Raw genomic sequence first — 11,629 nt, forward strand, 5'->3', positions numbered from 1 at the left:
TTCTAAAGATGTTAATTATTACATTTGTAATTTCGTTAAAACTTCACTGGATTGTAATAAGGTAAATTTGAATTTACACAGTCGAATAAAACCATATTTATTAGCTAAAAATCCGCAGTGTACGAGTTTCGGTTTGACTAGCAAAAAATTATAAAAACTATTGTTTTTCCAGCAAATATTTTATCGCAAGAATTTCTGATAAAAACCTATCGCCCTTGACTATATTTCGCGAAATAAACACAATATTTTTTTTTTTAATCTCTAACTAACAGAAAAGAATTAAATATTAGAAAATTTTGAGGTTTAAGGTTGGAATTTGATCTATTGCATGTACGACTACTATCTTGTATGTGCCACTCACCCTGTAAGTTTCCGTCCCAAGATACTTTTAAGGGTAGCAGAATATTTTATTTTCAATATCAACGTCGACCGACTAATTAAAATTTCCAAGTCTTTAAAAAAATAATTAGAAATTTTGGTGTTAAAATCTCCTAAAACTGCTGATTTGCCCTCTTCATCATTGGAAAATTTCCTGCCATGCAGGTCAAATTTTAATTTGAGAAAAGAAAATAATCACTGGGGGCCAGGTCAGGACTGGTAGGGTGGACGGTCCAGTTCTTAGAAGCAGCATTCGAGCGCTGCGGCTTTTACGACCGCAGTCGTGTATTTACAAAATTTAATCTGTCCTTGGATTTCAAGAATTTTTAATAAAGTAATTACTTCCTTGATGAGGTTTTTAATACCGGGCGTTCGTGTGCGCTCTGTATATCTGAACCTTTGAAAATGATTTAATTCACGACAATATGTGACATATAATCTAATGGATATTTTCGAGAGATTTGTGCCCGTTTTGGGAAATTCTAATTGTCTGTATGTCGCTGTGCTATGTGGCATTCCGAACCCATTTGTCACTGCCACATTGTATTGCAGGTAATAGCCATCGTTTCCATATTGTTTATCGTACTGTCCACGATCGCGTTGACCCTAAATACCATCCCCAGCATGCAAGTATATGATGAGAAGGGCAATCCCCAAGACAACCCCCAACTGGCCATGGTGGAGGCGGTGTGCATAACGTGGTTCTCGTTGGAGTACATATTCCGGTTCAGTGCGTCCCCCAACAAATGGAAATTTTTCAAGGGGGGTCTGAATATCATAGACTTATTAGCCATACTGCCTTATTTCGTGTCCCTGTTTTTACTCGAAACGAATAAGAACGCTACCGATCAGTTCCAAGACGTCAGGCGGGTAGTGCAAGTGTTTAGGATAATGCGAATCTTAAGGATACTCAAACTAGCCCGGCACTCGACCGGCCTCCAGTCGTTGGGGTTCACCCTGAGGAACTCTTACAAGGAGCTGGGGCTCCTTATGCTTTTTCTCGCCATGGGGGTGCTGATATTTTCAAGCCTCGCTTATTTCGCGGAAAAAGAAGAGCCCGGCACAAAGTTCATTTCGATACCGGAGACGTTTTGGTGGGCGGGCATCACGATGACCACGGTGGGTTATGGGGATATCTACCCCACGACGCCGCTGGGCAAAGTAATAGGGAGCGTGTGCTGTATTTGCGGGGTGCTGGTGATTGCGTTACCCATTCCTATAATCGTTAACAATTTCGCCGAGTTTTATAAGAACCAAATGAGAAGGGAAAAGGCCCTGAAGAGGAGGGAAGCGTTGGAGCGGGCCAAGCGGGAGGGCAGCATCGTGTCCTTCCATCATATCAACTTGAGGGACGCCTTCGCCAAGAGTATGGACCTTATTGATGTGATCGTCGACACAGGTGGGTACCACATTTAAATCAACATTCTGCATCAATCTATTAAAGGAAAAATCGAACTTTCGCTTCAGAATTGTACCTGTAGAACATTTCCTTTAATACATTAGCGAGGCAGTTTAATCTGGTTGATTAAGTTGCATGGGAGTTCCTCAAGCGTAAAACGTGATACGTAGCCGTCTTGAACGACACAAAGGGAAAATTTATCATCCAAGTAATTTAATCCATGCATGGAACATGTTTTGCACTATTTGACAAATGTGTAGGAATGATCGTCTAACTCAAACTAATTTAAACTAACTTACTAAACGTCTTTGAAAGTGCCATGGTACTGCACTAAATTGCTATGTTGCACCTCTACCACACGGGAAATAAACAGGAAATGAACTACTGGACAAACATATACAGGGTGTCCTATCGGTCTCGAATTGGTCGGTATCTGTTTAACGCAAGAATTAGACCGAAAAGTTAAACCTGAAGCTGGAGAACACACTGCGGCGCACATTTAAAATGTTAGGTATAAAAAAATATACGGGGTGTCTTAAATAAAGTCGCTACCCTCAATATTATTGCCGGCTTGTCTTCTATGGGGGATTTTACGTCATTCCTATAAAGTATCCTAAATCTCTGTCTTCTTTTTCGTTATTTTTTCCTTTACTTTTAATTATTTGTTCCATTAATTAATTGCATTAATTATTAAATTCTATTAAACCACGGAATATTGAAGTTTCCAAAATAACGAATATTTTTGAACATTTGTGAAATATCTGATTTGTTTATTAAAGGCTATTTATAACACTCTTTCGCAGCCATGAAATGATACATTACAGTCCTAGTACAACAAAGTAGTAAATAGTCAAATAAAACAGATAATATAATGTGTTTATTGTGGAACTAATGACTAACTATATTGACAGACATAAATTTCTCTTAACAGATGATTAATGTATTTCGAATATGTTTTAATTTTTATTTAAAAGTTTAATTATTCGCAGATTAATATGATTGCGGACATAAAGCGTTGTATATAAAGCGTACATAATGGGGTTTTATTGGACTCATTTATTTATAGACTCGCTCGCAAGCCGGCACGGCCATAAACTATAAAAAACAATTTACAAAACATTTAAAAAATGATATCAATGAAAAAATCATCTCTTAAAACTTTAGATTATACAGTTATTACATAAAAATCTGTTATTTCACAAGATGATAGATCTTTGAAAACTAATATTGAAAAATAAAAAGCACTTGTCCCTATTCCATATAATGTGTAAGTCATATCCCCTTAAATTGTGAAAAACGTAAAAATTGAATATATTGTAATCTCATAGGAATTGAGCAGAATCAGAAATGGAATATAAGAGAATAATAATATTAACGGTATATAAAGAACATACTTTAGGAATGTTACACTTTTTTGACACCATGTATACTTTCATATAATTTTAAAACATGCGTAGCAGTTAATTCTACATCTTCATATTTCTACATTTTTCATATTACTTATACAATAACTTTCTGGCTCTAACTCTATACGACAAGAAATAACGACCCATTTTACATATCAAGTGAGCATCCTATTTTTTTAAGTTAATCGTATAAAAATTAACGTCATGCTCTCGAAATTTTTTTGCGGAGCTCGCTAGCTCCTTGACTCTCCCGGCAAAACACTATTTTCCTGTCTTGTAACGTAAATAACTATTTTCTTCTGCTAACAAAATGTGAATTTTTATTGGACAGGCTGTAAAGTGTCATTTTACAGCATATTACGGTTTTAACAGGCTGTAGTGTTTTATCGAAATTTTAACACCCAGTATTTGGAAAATTCATGGAATTTCGACAACAAAAATATATTGGAACTTTTTTATTTTTATGTAGTGTTACGTATTCAATGTCACTGTGTATTTTAAAATTTGTTCGGCTAATAAGTATACCAATCGACCTGATGAATATTGACTCTTGGTCTCTCACAATCATTTCCACCATGGTTAACATCATACGTGTATGTAAAAAATTGAAGTTAGGTCCTAACTATTAATACAGCTTAAATTAACAATCCTGGATAATAATAGAGATCGTCAAATGCGTCACATCTAACTAACTAAACGCTGAACACTACAGTGCATGAAGGTGCTGGTGATCATCACAAAGATGTTCTTCCACAGGTGACAAGTGTGCCCTTATTGCCGGTAACGAAGCGACAGAAAAGCACTGATGATTTCGACCCTCCTCCAAAAGAAGCTCTTACCAGAAGCTGCTACTTATCGATACCTGAGCTTACCTGTTATTGACAATAAAGTTGCCAAGTTGTGAAATGTTATCTGGTGTGAATGCTGAAACTTTAGTTTGTAAATAAAGTTTTTTTATGATCATTTGCTTATATAACTGCCAGAGAAGAGGGGACTTGAAATTGTGGCCCAAGTTCTGCAATAATTTAACCATATCACGCCTTTCCTATATTACACAATTTAGTGGAAAGAGATTGTCCTCTAAGCCCTAGAGCGACGATGTCTTGACTGTTACGGTCTCGTTTGCACTAAGCACTTAAGCACAACATCATTCTTGTTGAGAGGATAGAAATTCGCTCAGTGAGATAGAAACTATGATTTATTATAAGAGTTTAAAAAAAAACACTCATCTTTAGATTAAAAATTGCCATATTGTGACAGTAGCAGGAAATAGTTATTTTCCAAATAAGTGTTGAAAGTGATACTTTCCCGCACGGAATTGCGGTTGAGCGGGACGCAAAGTGGCAAGTACGCGATAGCTAGGAACAATATTTTTTCTAAGAGCATATTGTAACCTCAGATGTGCTGTTTGAACAACAGATGTCGTTATGTGGTTAAACAGACCCTCTCTAGAATAAAAAGATTTCAAATAACTAATTGCAATTTTAATTTAAATTAGTTTGGGTAAACAAGCTGTATAGGAATAATAGGTTTTAGAACTCCTTGCAAGTGTTCAAAGTATGGCCTCCAAAGGTAGGTATACTCCACTATTGATTAGTAGATTGTTATTAGTAATCTCTGTAATGTTGTGATTATTTTCTGCAACGAATGCCACAAAAATAATCTCCCACTCTCATGTATACCTAGGTCACAATCCGAGTATATCACATACAGACGGCAACAGTGAAGGCGACTCTCTAACGGGTCGCATCCCTACTCAACCCGGCTGCTATAAGAACTTCGACCATTTTCCCAGTAGAAATCGCAACAATTCTTCCATGACTCCTTGTCTTCCCACCAACGAGGTAGCTTCGCCACCTCCTTCCACACTACCAACACCTCACCAACACTTTCCACTTTTATAGGGTCCACCTCCTCCCTGCTCCCCCGCATCTCATCGTCGCAAACTCCTGGACTTTAGTGCTTCTACCTCTTTGGATGAAGAGAGGTCGATGATGGCACCTTTAGCACAGGACGAAACTCAGCTTATTCCTGGATCGCCAGTCGCCAGTTACATATCACCTTCTGTAAGCGAAAAAAATCATTGATTTCCTTATTCAACTTTCCTACATTATTTTCATCACCCATAGCAGGCTGGTAGCAAAGCCTCAGATAGTCAGAAAAAAAACCAGGAAAAAATTGAGGAGTTTCCCAGCGAGTTTGAGTGCTGCTTCTGCAACACTAAAGTAAGTTACATTGGAGATTTCGCTTCACACTACTTCTTTCTCTATCAGGATTATAAGGACTTTGTGGACGCGGAGAACTTAATGCCCTTCGGCACTAGCGATTTCAGACAGCCAGTGTGTATGGAGATGAGAGCCATGGAAATGGAGGCGTTGGCGAATAAAGAAGCTCAACTATATTTCGAACAGTATGCGGAAGAAAACGCCGTGGTAACTACTAGAACCAACGGTGGCGACTTGGCTAGCATGGATAGTTCGGACACCTTCGCCACTTGTACTACCTTCCCATCAAACTCCCAGGTACTTTTAAACCAGAGGTCACATCCTATAGCAGCATTGTCCCGCGTTTTAGGCTGACCTCACCGCTGAAATCCTAGACTCAACCCTCTTAAACATGGACAGCAACCTCTACGTAAATCCGCTAGATAAGTCCCTAGAAAACAGCCCCGCAATTCCGCCCGTGCCCTCTCAAAACCAAAAAACCTCCGCAGTGAAAAAATCGACCAGCGGAGACACTGGCTTAAGAAGTTTGGGTAGCACCCCCCTCGAGGAGAAAGTGGGCTTCCGTCCGCTGCAAAATGTAGGAGACAGAGGGAGCAGAAGCAGTCTGGATGGGTCCCCTGCCCCCAGAAAGCCGAAGACCAGATTCCAGCTCCGAAAGAACTCCTCACGGGAAGGCGGATTCTTCCAGCTACCAAGACCACCGGCCCGGTCAGGGGAGACCCAGAGAAGCTCCCAAGACAGTCTGGAGAAGAAAAGCAGGCCTGGAAGGGGATTGGCTTCGGCCGCTAGGATACTTAACCATCACCTTTTTGGAGATAGTCCTGGGAGTCCAAGATCAGGTCTTGATATTCACGCATTATGGGCACTTAGAGTAATATAAGCTTTAAAGGGAGGAATAGTACAAGTAAATCTTCGCTCTCTGTGGATTCAATTGACAGCAGGGAGACAGCAACGCCGCAATTGGAGTCCAATCGAAAGTCGAGGTCTATCTTGAAAAAGGCGGACAGTTCGGGTAATGGGCGCAGCAAGGAGTTCGATCCTGAAAGCGAACGTTTGATCTCGGACAATGGATCAGGTAAGGAGTTGTTGACGTTAAGAGTTGTTACGTACGAGCCAATTCGTTGCATGTTTGAGTTAGATATCAAAATCTTGTTTACACACCTAACTTAAAATTCAAGCGACAGGGTGACGTCATTCAGCGGCAGTACAATGTTGCCTACATAACAACTTGTTGCCAATGTATATGGAATGTTTATTAAAAGCAAAATCTTGTTTAGCTACCTAATTTGAAATTAGAATTGCAGAGTAACGCCATTCCACGGCAAAACAATGTTACCTAGACAGCAACCTGTCGCCAATATGTCAGGAATTTAAGATCTTATTTAGACAATTAACTTAAAAGCAGATTTTAAATATTTCAAAAAAGAATTTTTAGGCGTGTTCGACTTATCCACGTACTCGCCAGTGCCGCATCAGGCCAATAGGCTGCAAGCCAAACGCTCAAAAATGCAATCCTCAGCATATCAACAGGAATTGGATAGAACTAGGAGTTTCAAGTCGCAGCTCCTGAAGCTCGAGAGCATCGTTAATAAGCCGGGCGATACTGCACAAATCAATCAAGTTAGTTAAATTGAATCCTTGAAGTTAAAGTTAGGAAGACAAAGATTTATCGTTAGGTACCACTGTATATTTGCCCCCCGCCCCCGCCGATTGACAGCGTTAATTTTTCGCCTACTGAAGAAACTCATCTTCTATCGGTTATTAGCACGATGGACACGATGACCACTTCTCAGGTATCATTTCAAAATAGAAGTGATAGAACGCATCCGACGACGTAGCATTCAAGAGTAAGTATTACACATCAGTGGTTAAGTCTTGCTAATTTACTATATTTATGTCACTTGTTTCAGTTTCCTGGCCTGGCCCAACGAACTGCACAGATGATCAAAAGAAATGTCAATTTTAGAACAATCTGTTATGTGGATAGTTTACTAATTTTTCGCTTGACGGTGTAACTAAGAGATGTGAAAACACTGAAACGCCAAAAAGGCTTATTCTTATGTACTTAAGTATTATTCCTTCGAAGCTACGTAAAGCTTTCTTATGTTGCACCGCACATCATGACAGGCTAATGGTAAAGAAGAGCGTGCGAAATCGCAATACAGACAAAGGAGAGTGAGAAAAAGAGGGAGAGAGAGAGAGATTAAACGGATAATATAGAAAAAAACGAGAGCAATAATGCTAAATAAAACCCGTGAAGAAAATTAATGACGAATAACAAGAAGTTTTAATTACTTATATAAGTCACTCATGCCATATTGTTGATGATAAGTAATTATTTCAAGTTAAAAAAAATCGACTGGTAAATTTAAGGTATAAAGCTAAACAATCAACTGAGCAACATGCTTCGTTTTACTATATATTGTTGAAATGAGCATTTACGTTAGTGCTCTTCCGGAGGTGGGTACATGGCAAATGAAATGAAATAACAACAATATGGTATGCTACCCAATTTTGGCACGCACTGTATATAAGACTAAGTTTTCGTAATCACTTTTATATTTATTTTTGTTAGGAATTGTTGCGGTTGTGGTTCAAAGTATACAAAAAGTGTAGAAATATGTAACTAATTTGTTTGTGATAATTCTGGTTGTAGTTCGCTTATTACAGTTTATCAAAACGGAAAGTTTTCTGCAGAAAAACAAACTTTTCATGGCGTTCTTAAAAAAGTTCTACTTTTACAAATACGTTTGGAACTGATCGCAAATTACCAAATTTAAGAACCGCATTTTACCGTGCTCAAAATTATGCAATATTGGTATAATTCAGTCGACCTTGTTATTTTAATTTTATACTTATATTTAATTTCAATCAGAAATTGATGACAATATGGCGAACAACAATTAGCGGGGAAAAATAAGAAACTACAACCGAATAAAACCTAGAAGATAAACAATGTAAATTATTCTAAAGGGTGTTCCATAGGAATTTTGCAGAGTCAAATGGTTATTTGCAATGAGAGGCCTACGCGCTGCGCCCTGATGTAATCTGAATTCAATTATTAATGAAATCTACATATTTTTATGCTTCATCGAAAAATCAAAAATTCAAATTTAAAAAGTTACCATAGTCACTTAACAAAAGATATCGATTTCGAGGCGGAAAAAATTATTGTTTGCGTATCTTCAATTGAATCAAAAACTACGCCACCGATGTTTTTAAAGTAATATTACCAATACTATGTAAACTAATAATAACATATATTGTATAATAACTAATAATAGTTAAAAAAGGAAATTCGACTTTTTAACTATTAATTATAGTGACTGATCGATTTCAAGCTCTAAAACAAAAATGTAAGTTCAAAATTTATTTTAACGAAAACGAGATTTCAGATATCATCTCTTGACACGATGGCGTAGCAACATAAACTTGAAAAAAGGACATAAAAATGTATTTTTTTAATATATATCTCAACTATGTCCAAAAATGATAAATTGAGAACTTCATGTAAAAACACAAGCACCCTGATTTAATCGAATTTCGACGTGTTTTATGTTTTTTTAGGAATTACAAGGTTTTCAAACTATACAATTTTTTATACTAAGTCCACCAGTGGTACATTAATGGTGTTACTCATAAATAATACTACCTATTGTACTTATTGCCACCAATATATTTATATAAGTATCCAGAAATACAGGAACCGGGGTTAGCAAAGTTCTACTTATACAGGGTGATTCATTAGGAATGGGACATGGCGAAATCCAAGATAGAGGACACCAAAATATGACGATTGGACGCAACATGCCTTATAACAATGTTGCGCGTTTCAGAGTTACAGGGTGTTAAAAGTTAAAATTTTATTTTAAAATTCCTTAACAACTTTTTGTGTTTTCATGATTTGTGTTTTTGCTCAAATGCATTTTAACGGTCGTGCTGCAGCACGTAGTTATTTTGAATTATATCCCAACCGACAACAACCCAATCACAAATTATTCAGAAACCTGTACAATCGTTTGGGAGAAACAGGCTCTTTTCGCCCTCAAAGCCAAAACAATGATGCTCGAAGAACTATCCCGGTTAAACAGGAAGAAGTTTTAGTACGAATTGCTGAAAATAAAACATTAAGTACACGCCGGTTAAGTGCAACGATGGGAATGAGTCAATCGTCTATCTAGAGAATTTTACATAAAGAAAAATTCCATCCATATCACTTAACACCTGTTCAAAATTTGCTCGCTGAAGACCGTTTTGCTCGTTTAAGATTTGCTCGATTTTGCAAGAGAAACAAAACGAAGATCCAAATTTTTCGAACAAAATTTTATTTACTGACGAGGCAACTTTCACACGCCGTGGAATTTTTAACTGGAAAAATAGTCATTTATGGGATTCTGAGAATCCAAATGCTGTACGAAAAACACATTTCCAACACGATTTTAAGATAAACATTTGGTGTGGTGTAATAGGTGACTTTTTTATTGGTCCTTTCGAACTTCCAGCGAATTTAAATGGCCTTCGGTATTTAAATTTTTTGCAAAGATAACTTAACGAACTTCTCGATGATGTTTCATTATATTTACGTCAAAATATGTGGTTCATGCAAGAGGGAGCGGCTCCACATTTTTCTCTCCAAGTGCGCCAACATTTGAACGATGTTTTTCCACATCGATGGATCGGTCGTGGAAGTGAATTTCCGTGGCCTGCGAGAAGTCCAGACCTCAACCCATTGGACTTCCCAATATGGTCAAGTATGAAAGCAATTGTATACAAAGGGACAATTAATACTCGCGAATAATTATGCCAAAAAATTCAACAAGCAGCTGATGAAATCAAGAATAACGTCGATATGCAATTTAGAATAAAAAGATCTTTGAGAAAAAGGTTAGTAAAGTGCATTGAGGTGGAAGGTGGTCATTTTGAACAGGTGCTTAAATAAAATTTATTTTTTATTTGTTTAATGCGGCAAAATATTTAATTGAAAATTAATAAAACCGAGTTGAAATGGAACGACACGAATTAGCTTATAGGTAAAAATCTCGTAAACGAAGAGAGATATCGGGATTGAACAAGAATACCTTTTTTGCGTAAAAATAGACGCTCTTTCAATATATTGAATAAAATTTGACTTCAGTTGCACTCATAAAAAAATATGACCAAATATACCGAAGCGGTGAGTTGTAACTAGCGCTCTCTAGAAATTTCGTAAAAATTAGATCAAAATCCTTATTTGGCATCTTACAAAACCTAAGTACACCGATTTTGGTGTTGATGCTATGAAAACACAAAAAGTTATTAAGGAATTTTAAAATAAAATTTTAACTTTTAACACCCTGTAACTCTGAAACACGCAACATTGATATAAGGCATGTTGCGTCCAATCGTCATATTTTGGTGTCTCCTATCTCGGGTTTCGCCATGTCCCATTCCCAATGAATCACCCTGTATTACAATGGCAAACATGGGCCTTATGTTCCAAAGCAAATTCTAGGGAACACCCTATTATATTTGCTTTACTTATAAACAACACTTGCAGCATGCTCTCAAAAATGACAATGCAATTATAAGATATGAAAATTACAATATTTTGCAATCCTTAAAACTATTTGTTGTAGATAGAAAAACATAGTACTTTAAGTATGATTTACCTTGTCTCACCACAAAATATTAAAATTTATGCTGTTTTTTATCCCACACATTTCTTAAACTCGATTTCTTTTTAAGGAAAAGGTAGATATAAGGGCGTCACCCTGTTTAAATGTTTCGACCAGATTATTACTTTATACTACATTTAGGAATCTCGCAGATTACAGATTAAATAGTCAACCGATAATTTAGTCGAACGGGGGTGCATTATTTTATTCATGCCTTTATCAATCGATTTAGAATTGGTAGATTTGCGCATGCACATATATCTTTATGCCATTTAAGTGAACTGACTAAAATGTCGACTGAGCCAAAGTTTGACGTCTGCGGTGGTTGTTATACTACAAGTAAGTATTATCGGTTATAAACTTATCTTTACTGCAAACAAAGACCAGAACTGGTGCTTCAATAGTTGTAAGGTAAAACTTATCCTAACGGGTTACATACATTTTATACCTATCTCGCTAAAACCTTTTTTGTTATGATGGTATTAAATAAGTTCTTAGGCCTAAGTAAGTTAAGTAGCGAGCATGCTGCATTTTACTGTTTGAACATTTTATACGCACTATTTTACT

The 11,629-nt window shown here is 36.9% G+C and overlaps 1 protein-coding gene and 1 long non-coding RNA gene across 4 annotated transcripts in view; both read left to right on the top strand.

The window, feature by feature from the left end:
- The window catches only part of LOC136412328 (potassium voltage-gated channel protein Shab-like), a 38,848-nt gene extending 30,752 nt beyond the window's left edge, over positions 1 to 8,096 (top strand). For 2 of the 3 annotated variants that reach the window (XM_066395369.1, XM_066395370.1), the window contains exons 6-15: positions 931 to 1,777; positions 4,870 to 5,027; positions 5,088 to 5,249; positions 5,313 to 5,408; positions 5,457 to 5,705; positions 5,758 to 6,247; positions 6,298 to 6,483; positions 6,844 to 7,028; positions 7,085 to 7,255; positions 7,319 to 8,094. In XM_066395369.1, the coding sequence (XP_066251466.1) occupies positions 931 to 1,777; positions 4,870 to 5,027; positions 5,088 to 5,249; positions 5,313 to 5,408; positions 5,457 to 5,705; positions 5,758 to 6,247; positions 6,298 to 6,483; positions 6,844 to 7,028; positions 7,085 to 7,246 (2,535 nt within the window). In that variant the 3' untranslated portion in view covers positions 7,247 to 7,255; positions 7,319 to 8,094. Of the gene's footprint in view, positions 1 to 930; positions 1,778 to 4,869; positions 5,028 to 5,087; positions 5,250 to 5,312; positions 5,409 to 5,456; positions 5,706 to 5,757; positions 6,248 to 6,297; positions 6,484 to 6,843; positions 7,029 to 7,084; positions 7,256 to 7,318 lie in introns of all 3 variants that reach the window. The other variant, XM_066395371.1, reaches the window with a different exon arrangement.
- LOC136412329 (uncharacterized) lies at positions 1,784 to 4,146 on the top strand. The gene is made up of 2 exons (XR_010752396.1): positions 1,784 to 1,985; positions 3,940 to 4,146. It is a non-coding gene; the product is annotated as an uncharacterized lncRNA (long non-coding RNA).
- Positions 8,097 to 11,629: the final 3,533 nt, after the last annotated feature.

Source organism: Euwallacea similis, chromosome 11 (genome assembly GCF_039881205.1).
Source record: "Euwallacea similis isolate ESF13 chromosome 11, ESF131.1, whole genome shotgun sequence".
Lineage (NCBI taxonomy): Eukaryota > Metazoa > Arthropoda > Insecta > Coleoptera > Curculionidae > Euwallacea > Euwallacea similis.